Genomic DNA, 13,848 nt, shown 5'->3' with positions numbered 1-13,848 from the left:
CCGTAATGTATTTTGGGGTTTAAAAGCCACTGGGACGTTATGTTTAGCCATCAGGTGTAAAGGAGGAACCCAGACCCGTGGTCATTCCGTATGTTGAGGGAGTATCAGAGAAACTGAAACGTTTATTTTCTAAACATAGCGTCCCAGTGGCTTTTAAACCCCAAAATACATTACGGCAAAGACTGGTTCATCCCAAAGATTCAGTCCCCCGGCACTAACAGAGTAATGTTGTGTATGCTGTTCAGTGTCAGGAGGGCTGTGATCAGTCTTACATCGGGGAAACTAAACAGCCACTGGCCAAAAGGATGGCCCAGCACAGAGGACCAAAATCATCAGGCCAGGATTCTGCGGTCTACACTCATCTCCAGGCCAGCGGTCACTCTTTCAGGGATGAAGATATTCACACCCTGGACAGAGAGGAACGATGGTTTGAGAGAGGAGTAAAGGAGGCCATCTTTGTGAAAAGAAATTGTCCATCATTAAACAGGGGTGGAGGCCTCCGGGTTCAACTGTCCCCCTCTTACAATGCTGTTATTGCTAGTATCACTCAACCCCCTGTGAATAGCAAACATCCATCCGTGTGCTAATGATCCATTGTTAGGCTGATGGTCCTTCTTGACCATGTGAGCAGCTGGTTTTGGTTGTCAGCAGCAAACTGGTTGATCCACTCTGAGAAGGTGCTATTTATAAGACTGAGCTGAATACAGCATCTCAGACTGAGGAAGTCTCTCGAATGAGAGACGAAACGTTTCTATATATTTTTTGCTTTGTTTTTTTTGAATGTCCAGAGGACCAGATTTAACTTTTTTGGATTTTTCTACCTGGATTATTGAGCATGCATCAGGATGTCATCATGAGATGTTTGAGACAAACGCGCACATATAAAAGGTAACATGATCGCCCGCATGTGGAGGAACTGACCCACCTGGATGAACTGGATGGTCAGAGCACTCTTGCCCACTCCTCCTCCTCCCACCACCACCAGTTTGAAGCGTTCTTCTTCTCCACTCATCTTCAGCTGGACTTCTCCGGACAAAACCTTTTCAGTGCGCGCGAGTCCCGCCGTTTATCAGGTGAGGCCAGAAAATGGTTTACACTGGGGGGGCACGCACGGCTTTTTGTTACCGCTTCAAACTTCTCCTGCTCATTTTCTGCCACAGCTGGAGTTTCTGCGCCACGCGAGGACCAAAGTCCGTGTCCGTGGACAGACGGGCCTTGTCGGAGCTGGACTGCTGCTCCTCTGTTTTTGTTCGGCCTAACGCTGATCCACAGGGCGGAACTGCTTCCTCTTTACTTCAAGAAAACTCCGAGGAAAACCAAACGTCCAGAACTTTGACCCGGTCGGTCGGTGTCCGTCAGGCCGCTGAGTCCCGCTGCTGACCGCACCTTCCACACGCGCTGCTAGCTGGAACTAAACTGTCAGTTTAAACTCAACTTTCGTGTCTCGTTGTCCTTATTTGGTCATTTAGAGGATCAGTGACGTCACTACAGCGCACAGGATGTCACATCAGCTCGAGCTCCCAACTCCTCCATGAGACAAATAAAAATAAAATCAAACTTTACGCCGCTGGGTATACTGTTTGTTTTTATTTGTTTTAGCTTTTTCTGTAAGGTTTTTGAGTTCAAACAGCTTCAGCACACGTTGCTCGTTTTAATCATTCATAGATTATTATTCAAAATATTCAACTTTATTTAAATCTATGCTACTTTTAGCTTTTTGTTACTGTTAGCTAGATAGCTTGTAGCTTGAGTGCTGGGTTTTTAACTTTAATATCTTTTCAGCATATTTCTCTAAACGTATTTATTTTCTTCTTTTTTTTCAGGTAATATGCTTGGAACATTTAGTATTTTGTTTGTAAACAAGTTTCAGGAGCTAAAGCAAATCAAACCCTGCTCTGAGCAAATTGGAGCCCTCAGGAAATGCATTCCTGTCTTCTGTTCAAACCTGCAGCAGACATGAGGAACTGGATCTTACAGAGCACCAGGAAGAGTTTTGACTGTTTTGTTAAATTCAGCAGGAGTATGTGGAGCCCATTCATGCAACTCCGATAATAAAAAAATATCACGCCTGATCAAAGAAAGTGCAAAAATGTCTTTGGCCGAGTGTTAGCAAAATAACTTGCACACCACTGGGCAGGTTTTAATGAAACTCAGTCCCAGGCTTTTGCTTGGTGTGCATCTTTCATTTCTCCTAGCTACCGTATTTTTTGCTATATGTCGCATCAGTCCAAATATGTCTTAATAAAGTGGGGGAAAAAACATAAATATGCCACTTCGCCGTATACGTCACATCTATTATGGGTCACCGTTGACACGTCGTGTTTGTTACGCGTCACCACTGACAACCCGGAAATGTGTACTGGTGTTGTGCCAAAAATCGATTGGCTGTCAAATGGCGACCGCGGGGGCGTGCATGGGAGGACTTTAACAAGATTAACACTTAAAAACAATTATTTGTTTGCTCTACATTATAGCAAAGGTGTGTCTCAGTTGAACTTTTCCTTAATAAATGCACTTTAATGGTTAAATTAGCTGCATTTCTCCTGGGCAGCACAGTGAAATGAAGCTGATTTGACATTTGCTTCAGGAGTTCCAGAGCAAAATCAAGGTGGCATTGTATGGCAAGCAAAGTGTCTCATTAATAGTCACTTTTACCTATTAATGAGTCACTTTGCCACATGTTCAAGTGCCCTCTAGTGGCTGAAAATGGTAGTGTTCAATATTTTCCATGTCAGAATGAATGAATTCAATTCAATTTAAAAATACTTTATTAATCCCAAAGGGAAATTATTTGTTGTTGTAACTTGTTATCCTCATTTCATTCAGAGATGATATAGATAATGATGGCTGTAGGCAGGAAGGGTCTCTTGTAAAGGTCCATCCCACAGTGGATCCTAAGAAACTGGCTGCAGATGCCGTTCGATCCGTCCACCCAGACTCGGCTGGCCTCTCGGTTCCCCTGGGCTGTAAGACCACCCGAATACCGGGCAGAACTCCTCCTAGAGCAATGGTCACTTCTCCCAGCAGTCTGCCGAGCTCCTCATCATGTAGGTGCTGAGGGACGATCCTGTCCTTCTGCAGTCATGAGCCGTGTTTCCTGCTTGTTCCAGGATCTCAGTGGTCAGGCACCCGAGCACAGCTGGCAGGTAGATGAGAATGCATCCATAGAACATCCTTTTCAACTCATTTGAGATTTGGGGCTCTAGTTGAGATATTATTTGAGCCTTTGAGATGTTAATCAGCTGCTGTTGGTTGTAGAAAACTGCCTTGTTGCCATGGTTACACATCATAACAAATGACAAATGTCCAAAACTAAAAAAGTTTCAGTAAAAATCCTTCCAGCTGCACAGCATCCGATACCAAAGGAAACAATCATTCAAAAAATGTGATTTACATCCAGAAAAAGAGGAATTAAAGTATCCAAAAGCAAAATCTCAGAATGAAAGTAACAGAGCTGCTCCAACATGCAGCCACCTTGAGTGGCGCAATTCTAGAACTCAATTGTCAGATTCAAATTCAAAGACTCAAATTGTCAGATCTCAGCCAAAAGTTGGTTTATAAATATTGGAAGAAAAAAATTGGTATCTTGGTTGACTCGCATTTCTCTTTTAAGTTTCACGTGGAAAACCTAGTAAAGAAACGTTGGTTACGTACTGTAACCCCAGATTCTATGAGTATAAGCGTAGCCCTTTAAGGCCTTCGCTTTAGTGGGTTTATCCTGTTATGCGCAGCATAAGCACTGAAAAAATTTAGTCCACGCCCACCTGCTGTGTGGGCCCCACCCGGTCCGTATAAATTACGTTAAGAGTGGGAAATCGGCTCCCAAAATAACTTTTTTCTTCAGCCATTTAGGAGCCATTGAGGCCCGACGCTTAAAGGGCTACGCCTATACTCATAGAATCTGGGGTTACAGTACGTAACCAACGTTCTATTTCGTATAGGCTTCGCCGTTTAAGGCCTTCGCTTTAGTGAGTAAAGGGCGAAGCAGATGTGGTCCTCGCCTCACTGGGTCCATTCGAACACCATATGAAGCAGAAGCTTGCCCAAAAAAGTCTAATCACTCAGCTCCCGTGTGCATAATTACTTTTACTTTTTTACGCATTGCGTAATTATGTGGCCATGCACAGACGCATGTTGTGTAACTATGCATTCTGAATGCATGAACGCCCCGGAAACATCAACGGGGAGGGAAAAACGCTCAAAAGAGCCATGAACCAACCGGTTTACGGCTGAACCGTATGAACAGATTAATAATAACAAGAGAGTTGATTATTAATCAGATGAACTGATTGGTAACAATAGTCGTGAACTGATTAATGACAATAGAATCAAATAACAGTCACAGCTTGTGATTGATAACATCTCACACTGTAATGCATGCAGACGGATGTGAGTAAAACGGAGTTCCATGAAACAACAATATTCATTCTGTAAACACTAAGGGCAGAATGTGTCATGGAACAGGCCATCACATCACCTAAATAAAGGCGAGTAATGAGCAGGGTGTTGACCACGCGGCCACAGTGCAAAATATCCTGCATTGACATACCATTATGTAAAGCAGTCGAAAAAGCGATACCCCTGATAGAGTGTGCTCTGAGGTTGACAGGAGACTCTAATTCTGATGCTCTGTAGGCTTCAGAAATAGTCTCGCACAGCCAGTGTGACAAGCGCTGGGTGGATAACGGGCGACCTGCAGATGCATCTCTATAATGCACAAACAAATGTTGACGCATTGCAGCTGTGCACGCTATGTAACACGTCAACGCCCGCACAGGACAGAGAAGATAAAAAGACGTTACTTCTTCTGATCTGTGTGAAGGGGGGGGGGGGGACGACCCCTCCAACAATATCGCTCTTGATTAAAAGAGTTTGTGATGTATTAGGCATAAAAGCTGGGTTGATCTAAAATCAGCTGATCTGCCGTCAGCCTAATTTCTGAGACATGACGGAGCGACAGAGAGGGCAGATAAAGACACTCACTCTCTTAGCGGATGTTAAAGCCAGCAGCAGTGCTGTTTAAAGAGACAAGAATTTAAGTGGAACCTGATCCAAGACTCAAATGAAGCTTTGATCATGACCTGTAGGACCAGTATTAAATCCCACTGGAAACAAGTGGGTGTGAGACAGACCTGCGTCTCTGTACACCTTTTAGAAAACGTTTCATCAGCGGATGATAAAACCTGTTCTGTCTCAGAAACCTTCATGTCAGGAAGAGATGGCTGTAGCGTACGTTTTAAACGTGCTGGATGCAAATTTCTGTCCATCAGCTGCTGCAGAAAGAACAGCATGCCACCTAAAGAACATGAGGAGGTCTCTACATCCTTCTCTGTACATCAGCACTGAAAAGCTGTCCGCTTTGAGGTGTACATCGCTGTGGTAGATGCACCACGAGAAACCTGAATTGTGCGCATTACATCCTGTGGGCAACTCATCCTCTGTAAGTGAATTCGTTCAACGGCCAGACCACAGGTGCTGGCCTATTTCTGGGTAACTCCTGGTCGCTCCTCCTGCCTGGAAGGAGAGCGTCCTCCCTCTACGGCAGTTCCCACGGGCACCCCGACAGCAGGCGTTTCAGGACTGGGAACCATGGTGCACCCACGCGCTCGGGGCCACCAGGAGAGCTGTCAATCCCTCCTCCTGAGCTCGGTTCAAGAACCGTAAGATCAGAGGAGGTGGAGAAAAAAAACGCGTACAGAAGCATTTTGGGCCATGGACTGTGGACAAACGCATCCACCCCCCAGCAGTGGTTCGTCTCATGGGCTCAGAGAAGTGCATAATTGACACTGAACGTTTCCCGTGTCACAACAGGCCCACAGCCGCTATATCAATCTGAGACAAAATGCTTCGTCAGAGGATGATTAAAGGTTGTTCTGTCTACGACAACTTTGAGACAAAAGAAAAACACGGTTGCAGCATACAATAGTCGTGCTGGACACCAGATTTCTGTCCTTCGGTTGCTGCAGAAAGACAGCATGTCGTCCAGTGGACATGAAGTGGCCTCTACGCCTTTCTGTACAGCAGCGTTGGAAAACTGACCACTTGATGTGAACAGCGCTGTGGTGGATGCAGCACGTGACTCCTGAATCGTACGCACTACATCTTGCGAGAGATCCATCCTCTCAAAGATCTGCACAGCGGCCAAACCACAGGTGCTGGCCTATTCTGATTAATTCCTGATCGTTCCTCCCGCCTGGAGGGAAGCGTCCCCCCTCCACGGCAGGTTCCACGAGCGCCCTGATAAAAAATGTCGTAGGCCTGGGAACCATGATGCGTTCACGCACTTGGGGCAGAGGAGCTGCCAGTCCCTCCTCCTGAGTTCGGTTCAGAAAACCGTGATACCAGAGGGAGAGAAGAAGGTGAAAGGCATTACGACCACAGGCTGTGAGCAGGCACATCCACCCAGCGGTGGATCGTCCCGTGGCTCCACGATAATTATAATTGACATTGAGCATTCTCTCGTGTTGCTACACGTCCGCAGACGCTGGCAGGATTCTACCGTGTCTGAGTCCTAGTTCTGGGTGGAATACATGAGATGTACTCACTCCAATGGAGAACAGATTGGATGTGTCCCACACAGCATCTGTCTCACAATGTGGCACATGGATTGAAAAAAATGCATACATTTCCTGCTAGTATGTATGCAACAGTCACTTGCTGTCTGAGAATCACAAACTCTGATGATTCTGCAGCTCAAGGTCAGTGTTGAGTCACATTCAAAGATCCCGTGCGACACTCCAAAACATTTAAAAGGCTGCTGTGTGGGGAGCCACAGCGGCTCCACAGCTTATTAAATGTGTGTGACGTAGATCTGCTGACAGAAAACAGCTGATATCACTCAACCGATTCACGTGAGTTGCACTGCTGCCCCCTGTCTGTATAAGCTGCTCAATGGCAGGTGTCCAGATAATGCAGAATTAAAGCGGCTCGAGCGCATAATGGAGTGTTGTTTCTCACAGCTCAGAAAATTGACAATCTAGAATAAATCTCATCTTTCCAGTTCATTGGAACCAGGAAGTGATGAGAGAGACCTTGTGTTTCCTCTCCATTTGAGATTCTAGAAATTACATTTCAAAAAATAATTTCCTGAGCTTCTACTAGAGGGGACGAGATCTGTTCATAAATGACAGAAAAAAACGTCACAGAGTTCCTCCACACCGGGGTTTGAGCTGAACTGCAGCGTGAATCCCGGATGAAAATGATTCGCTCATCCGTCTGGAGGCGCGCGTTCATTTCCACCCGTTATAAGCTATAAAGCGGGCACGCATTTATGCTGTGAAAACTCACATACATGCTGATGTGAACTGGAGCGCGCTGAATGAGAGAGAATAAACCCACGCGCGTCCACGAGGATGCAAGACGTTGTGTTGCTGCGGGAAAACAGCTCATGTGTTGTGTTCACGTTGTGTGCAGCTGCTCGGTGTAACGCTCGGAAGCGGGTGCACATATGAGCCGACGCGCCCTGAAGGGTCGTGTGTGTGCGTCCTCATGCGACGCTTTAAGCCAGGATTGCCGCGGGGGCGCGCGTTGGCACTGGTGCGGTAAGGAGGCACAGCGCGCCAACGGTGGAGCGGGGTTACCACTGGCTCGGTCTGCAGAAAAACGTTCATTGTTTGCTGCGGGTCACGTGAGCTTTTGAGTGATTCCACGAGCTGCAATATTAATTCAGACAAAACCCCTTCTTCGAGGATGTATGAGCTGAGCCGCTGTGAAGGCTTGTGGGGCTGCTGACGCCGCGGGAGCGCGCGTTGGCACTGGAGCGGTCAGGAAGCAGCGCGCGGCATCGGTGAAGCGAGGCTACCCCTGGCTCGGTCTGCAGAAAAAAACGTTCATTCTTGGCTGCAAGTCATGTGAACTTCAGAATGATTCCATGCGCTGCAGTATTAATTCAGAAAACCTTCTTCGAGGATAAAGGAGCAGAGCCGCTGTGAGGCTTGTGAAACTGCTAACGCCGCAGGAGCGCGCGTTGACACCGCTGCAATGACAAAACGTGTGTCGCTTCTGCCGGGAGCGAGATACGTTGCTGAGCTCGTACCGTGGTCTCACGTGAACGTTGACGTGAACGGCGGGCGCTGAGAGCTGCGTGCGCGCTTTCATGCCGCGGGAGCGCGCATCGGCACCGCTGACAGTGAATGAAAACAACCTTAAAAAGGCTCATTCGTGATGAGTGTGTGTGATGGAGCCGCTTGTCAGATAAACCATGCTGACAGCCTGGCTAAGAGACACTTCATCATAAAATGATGTTATTTTGCAGTGTCATCAACACACCTCCAGCGACCGGACACCTAGTTACCTTCCGTTGAGCTCTGTTTGTTGTCCTGGAGGGCCCCCTGTTGGCGAAGTCCGGGAAAAAAAATGAACTTCCGGCTGCCGGGGACGTCTGATGGGAGGGGCTGGCGTAGCAGAGCTGGGGAGGCGTTGAGCAGCCGTGGAGCAGCTGTGGAGCATCTTGAAATGATCTCTAGCTGATGAAAAGAGGATCACCAACGGACTCCTGCATCTCTCCTGAGAGGAAGGTGGAGTGACGGGCCAGGAGAACTTCTGGGACCCCGTTCTCCGGCTGCGATGCGGGGCGGCAGACAGCAAAAAAGGTGCACCGGTTGAGGATGACGTCAGCTGACCTGTAGACTGAGCGTACTGCAGGGGCTGGCAGCGTCGTTAGCAAGCAGCTGCTACGAGAGCGGAGTGAACTGAAGGACAGAGGGCCACCGTCTCTTCTCGCCTTTGAACGTGTATGCCAACAGCGTAACGTGTTGTTCGCTGCGGCCGTGTGGAACACATGCTGGTGAGCTCAGTTGGAGAGCGGTGTCACCGTCTCGGTTATGCTAACCGGAGGCACGGGACGCTGGTCCATCTCGAACATCTTACTCCAATGAAGCCTCCATCAGGCTCGGCTCCAGAGGGCACGGAGGGACTTTCCGCTCAGTGAACCCCTGCTCTGGAGATGGGTGCGGACTGTGGAGACCGGCTCCCCCAATCTACCAGGAAAGAACCCGTCTGTGGCCTCGCCCGTAGGACGTCCTGTTGGGAGCACGAGGCCATATGGATCAAGACGGTGAGCCGGAATGGAGCCCAGTAAACAACCTTCCCGCCGGATCATCCGAACTGGCGGGAAAGGCGTAGGACGTAAAAAGGGTCCTTTCATGTCAGCCTCCTCCTGGGTTACGCCGGGCAACCCCTGAGGGCGCCGTCGGCCGGGAGCGGTGTGATCGCCGATGCGAAACGAGGTGGGATGGGGTGAGCATTCACTCAGCCCCCTCCACCGACACTACGCTCCCCAGGAGGGAATGAGCAGCGGGGGCTGCAGCTGAGCACACCTGTCCCGGAGGAACCATCCGATTCGCTCCGAGGGTCGCGATAAGAGGAAAAATACAAGATGGCGTTGTCCAGCGTGTAGTGACCTGTCACTGGGATGTATTCCTCGGTGCTTACCTTGAAATAAGACTGCTCGTCATCTTCTCCTCGGGGAGGAGAACTCACCGGACGACCGGAGGTCGACTGCCAGGCCAAGCATCCTTAACAAAGGTTGGTCATCTACACAATTTTCCTTCTTTGTTCTTCTGACAGTGCTATTTTAGCTCGCTGAAGAAAAAATGGGAGCCGATTTCCCGCTCTTAACGTAATTTATACGGACCGGGTGGGGCCCACACAGCAGGTGGGCGTGGACTAAATTTTTTCAGTGCTTATGCTGCGCATAACGGGATAAACCCACTAAAGCGAAGGCCTTAAAGGGCGAAGCTTATACGAAATAGAACTGAAAGTTAAACTGTGTTTCTTTTTCAGAAACATATCTTGTCTAATTCTGAAGGAAACACCTTGTAACTGTGACTGTCCTTCCCTCCACTGATTATGGTGCCATTATTTACTAATCCCTGCTGCAAAATGTTCCCCGGGGTCACATGCATCCCCGGCATTGCTCCCCCCCACCCCCACCCAGGGGGGCGCTCCCCACTATTTGAGAAGGACTGATTTACATGAACGCTTCTACAAGCACCCTGCATATCATAGTGCATTAAGATTCATAACTGGCTGCAACTACAATAACCACCACTGTACCCTGTATTCACTGGTTAACTGGTCATCATTAACTTCACGCAGACTCTCCCACTGGTACATTTTCATCTTTAAATCACTTCTCGGTCTGCTGCCTTCATACATCTCCTACATGTCACTATGTGAATGCAGTTTCAGTGTGTGCTCCCAGGACATTATTACATGCAGTGTTCCCTCAGTGAGGACCAAACTAGGCAAAAGGGCCTTCTCCTACGCTGCTCCTGTTTCCTGGAATATCTTGCAAAAAGATCTGAAGCTCTCGACCTTGACCTAAGTGGCTTCAAACATCTGTTAAGTTCCTGGCACAAACCAACGCAGACATGTTCCTGTTTTTAGTTTTCTACATTTGTCTTATAATCTAATGTTTTTTGCTACTTTGTTTTTGCCATCTTGTTTTAATTTGTAAAAACAAAACAATCTGTATGCCTCTTTTATAATTGTCTATTGTTGTTGTTGTTGTCCAGTTATCATCATTCTTTGTTGAAATCAGGTTTCTCTTGTGTCCTCTTGGGATTAACCTGTCTCAATAAAAGTTGAATTAAAAATATGTTGCTTTGCTGTATAAGTCGTAGGCATGCTAATTTCTGCAAAAAGGTGCGATTTATATGCCAGAAAATACGAAGTAGGATTAGTAGAACCTCTTAAACATGAAAACAAGCATGTTTTGAGCAATTAGTAGTTAAAAATATAAATATACAGTATACTTCTTTCTGCTGCTCCCTTCTTTGGGGGTCGCCACAGCAAACTCGCATGAAGACTTGGTGATTATTTTTACACAGGATGTCCTTCCTGACATGACCAGACCACTGCGCTACCACAGCCCTCTGTGTGGAGCAGAGCGCTGCCATGTAGAGCACCCAGGGGAGCAGATGGTGGGGGTTGAGGGTCCAGAGGGGCAAAGGAGGGTTGATAATTAAAATGTAGTCCTGAATAAGAACTAGTCTGAAATCAATGTCATGCAGGGCATCAGGAGGTTATATGCAGAAATATTTATTGATATAATTTCAGGAGAGAACAGTTTTTCTTAATAAATGATATAAATAAATAAAAACAACTCAAGCAGAACTATGACTATCAGGTGATTCTCGAACTCCTGTATTTGTCACATGACCAAAAAATGATAAGTCTGAAATTCTGTTTCTGTTTGTCACGTTTGTCTCTAATAAACAGGATGTGTCAGTTTCTCTCATGTAGAATATATTCTCTTCAACAATAAATACATGAAGACGATGAAGCCTGTGCTGTATCAAGCTTGTGGTGGATGCGGACAAAAATGCACAGAAACAAGTTCCCTCCACCCTCAGTACTTGTACGGCAGCACCGGCTGTCCCACCTTCACCGGGTGGACAAACGCACCGCCCAGAAGCACCCACTCCCCCCAGTCCAACAGTTTGTTCAGCGTGATGCTGAGAGGAGACAGCAGGCCCTGCTCCTTGTGGGTCTCCTCTGCTGGCCTGCAGGAGACGCTGCCACTCCGTGTTTTGGACTCCAGTTGTCCTCTCGTCTCCCAGACAGCTGTCGGCACTGTGCCATCTCCTAGCTGCTGGCTTTTTGAGGAGGGGGAACATGTTCCCAAGGGTGTCAAAGAAAGAGTGAGGCCTTTTCGTTTCTCTAACAGCGAAGCAGAGCTTGCTGGGAGTTGTAGTTGTGTGGGTTTTGCTGCAGGTTTGGTGGGCTCACAGGAGTCGGAGGCCGGTTTTTGGATGTGCTGCTGGTTTGGACAAACGCTCCACTGGTCCTGCTGCTTGTTCCTGTTCTCATGTAAAAGGGAGCCTCCCTGCTGTGTTGTGTCCTCATGATGGGGTGTGTCTGATGGAAGCTGATCGACCTGCTGCTGGGTGAAGACGCCCCCACCATAGGCCTTCTGACTCAAAGTCCCCTCAAAGTGCTGCAGCTGACCCAGGAAGTTGAAATTTGGGGAAATGGAGGGTCGGCGCTCTTTCACAAACCTTATGAGTAAACAGAGAAGACGTGGGTCAGAGCTACGACAGGACTGCCGTCAACATCTACTCAAGAAAATTAGCATTTTCTGTGTAAACAGTGTGAAAACTATCAAACTTCAGCAGTCATTCAGCACCTACAGAACAAATTGTTCCATTAATACACAGAACAGAAAACTACATCAACAAAACAATGGCTAAAAATTTAATTAGCAAGACAGTAGCTAAATATGTAGATAAATAAGTCTCAAAGGTCGTCACACAAATGTACAATATTTGTATGTGTACAATAAGAGCCATGAGTTTTACAAATGTACACATTTCAAATATCACAAATAGGAATATTTTGTGCATACAAACTGTCACTTTGTCACTGTGTACTTGTGCACAAATCACCTGCTGAGGCCAGCTCAGCAGCCTGTGAATGTGACTTTGAGAGCAGATTCACAAAGTTAATAATGCTGCATTCAAGGTTAGTAAAAAGCTGGGTCATCTGAGTCTTACCAAATTTACTGAGTTACAATTTATGTTGCACGCATGCATGACTACTTTTGAGACTGAGTTAGCTTCATAGATAAAAGCTAAGGAGTGCATGATAAATCGGCCTCGATTTCCTTAAATTTGGGAGATCGGCTGATTCTTACATGAGAAACTGATTTTACAGATTTTTTTAGTTTTAACAACAACAACTGTCTGAACTTCATTTATATTTCAGAGTACTACTCCATGGCCACTTAAAACATGTCTGTATTGTTTCTAGGATATTGTTCAAGGGTATGTTTTTCAATAAAAGAATATTAAAAATTGAAGGTGCATTGTGACCTTATAACACCTGAAAGTGTCGCTTATAAAACAAAATCTGAATCGGCAGGTCAGACTTTTTAGCGATCAATGATCGGCCAGAAAACTGCAGTCGGTGCACCCCTAAAAAGCCCCAAAAACAGAGCAGGTATGCTGAAACAAATTTTGACGAAAACAAATTTTTGAAAGATTTGAAGAGATTTGTGATTTTATTAAGGTAAATAATATTTTAAAAGTTAAAAATAATAATCGCAACAGGACACCATTCTTGATTAAGTGCAATGATTTGATATGAAAATCATTTAAAAAAATGAATGCATATGTGAATGTAGTTTGACCAAATGCAGAAAAAATTTAATACTGTAGAAAACTACATATTATTATTATTGTTATTATTATTACGTAAAGGCTGAATCAGTATTTAGCTATTTTTAGCTTTTTAGCATTTTAGCTTTTATCTGGTGTTCTGCTTCTTTAATCTTCAACAAATTAGTTTTAACTTCTTTAGCTAAATTAAACAGCATTCAGCGGTAAGCTTTTTTTTTTTTTTTTTTTTTTACAGAAAGTACAATTTCTCTAGTTTTTGTAACTTCTGCAGCATTCCAGCTGTGTTTTGACATCTGTACCTGAGCTGTCCTTAGACAGAAAACATCTGAGGCGACAGCGCGTATAATTATTTGATTATATCATGCTAGACTTATTATTATTACAGGCTGTAATCATGAGAGTGTCACCGCCATAGATATCATATATGACTAGATACAGCATTGACCACTATCGTCTATTGGAGCTGACGAGATTTAGGGCCGCCATCTTGAAATGGTCGACCGCTCCACTCAGTGTAACCTGTTTCTCAGGAGCAATTGAAGTATTTGCGCGTTTAATCAGTCATAGCTAAATACTAAACTCATTCTCACGATTTTTTCCTCTGTAAATCTCAGGAGTACAGCCATTAAAGCTGAACACATGGTTCAGTGTATTTAAATATTCTTGGTGGGGTTAACATTAACACTAATAAAATATTCTTATGACACGTTTGCAAAACTCACAGTCA

General features: G+C 45.9%; 2 protein-coding genes across 2 annotated transcripts in view; both read right to left on the bottom strand.

Annotated features, from left to right (window-relative positions):
• The window catches only part of rras (RAS related), a 108,832-nt gene extending 107,328 nt beyond the window's left edge, over positions 1 to 1,504 (bottom strand). Inside the window, exon 1 of the mRNA XM_037688799.1 lies at positions 926 to 1,504. Coding sequence (XP_037544727.1) covers positions 926 to 1,012 — 87 coding nt within the window. The 5' untranslated portion in view covers positions 1,013 to 1,504. The remainder of the gene's footprint in view (positions 1 to 925) is intronic.
• Positions 1,505 to 11,132: 9,628 nt separating this feature from the next.
• si:ch211-195b15.8 (dual specificity protein phosphatase 16) overlaps positions 11,133 to 13,848 on the bottom strand; it is a gene marked incomplete in the record, with an annotated part of 19,606 nt that continues 16,890 nt past the window's right edge. The window contains 1 exon segment of the mRNA XM_037689371.1: positions 11,133 to 12,002. Within this exon segment, the coding sequence (XP_037545299.1) occupies positions 11,354 to 12,002 (649 nt within the window).

Source organism: Nematolebias whitei, chromosome 15 (assembly GCF_014905685.2).
Source record: "Nematolebias whitei isolate Nwh7 chromosome 15, NemWhi1, whole genome shotgun sequence".
Lineage (NCBI taxonomy): Eukaryota > Metazoa > Chordata > Actinopteri > Cyprinodontiformes > Rivulidae > Nematolebias > Nematolebias whitei.
This window is presented reverse-complemented; position numbering and strand designations above follow the sequence as displayed.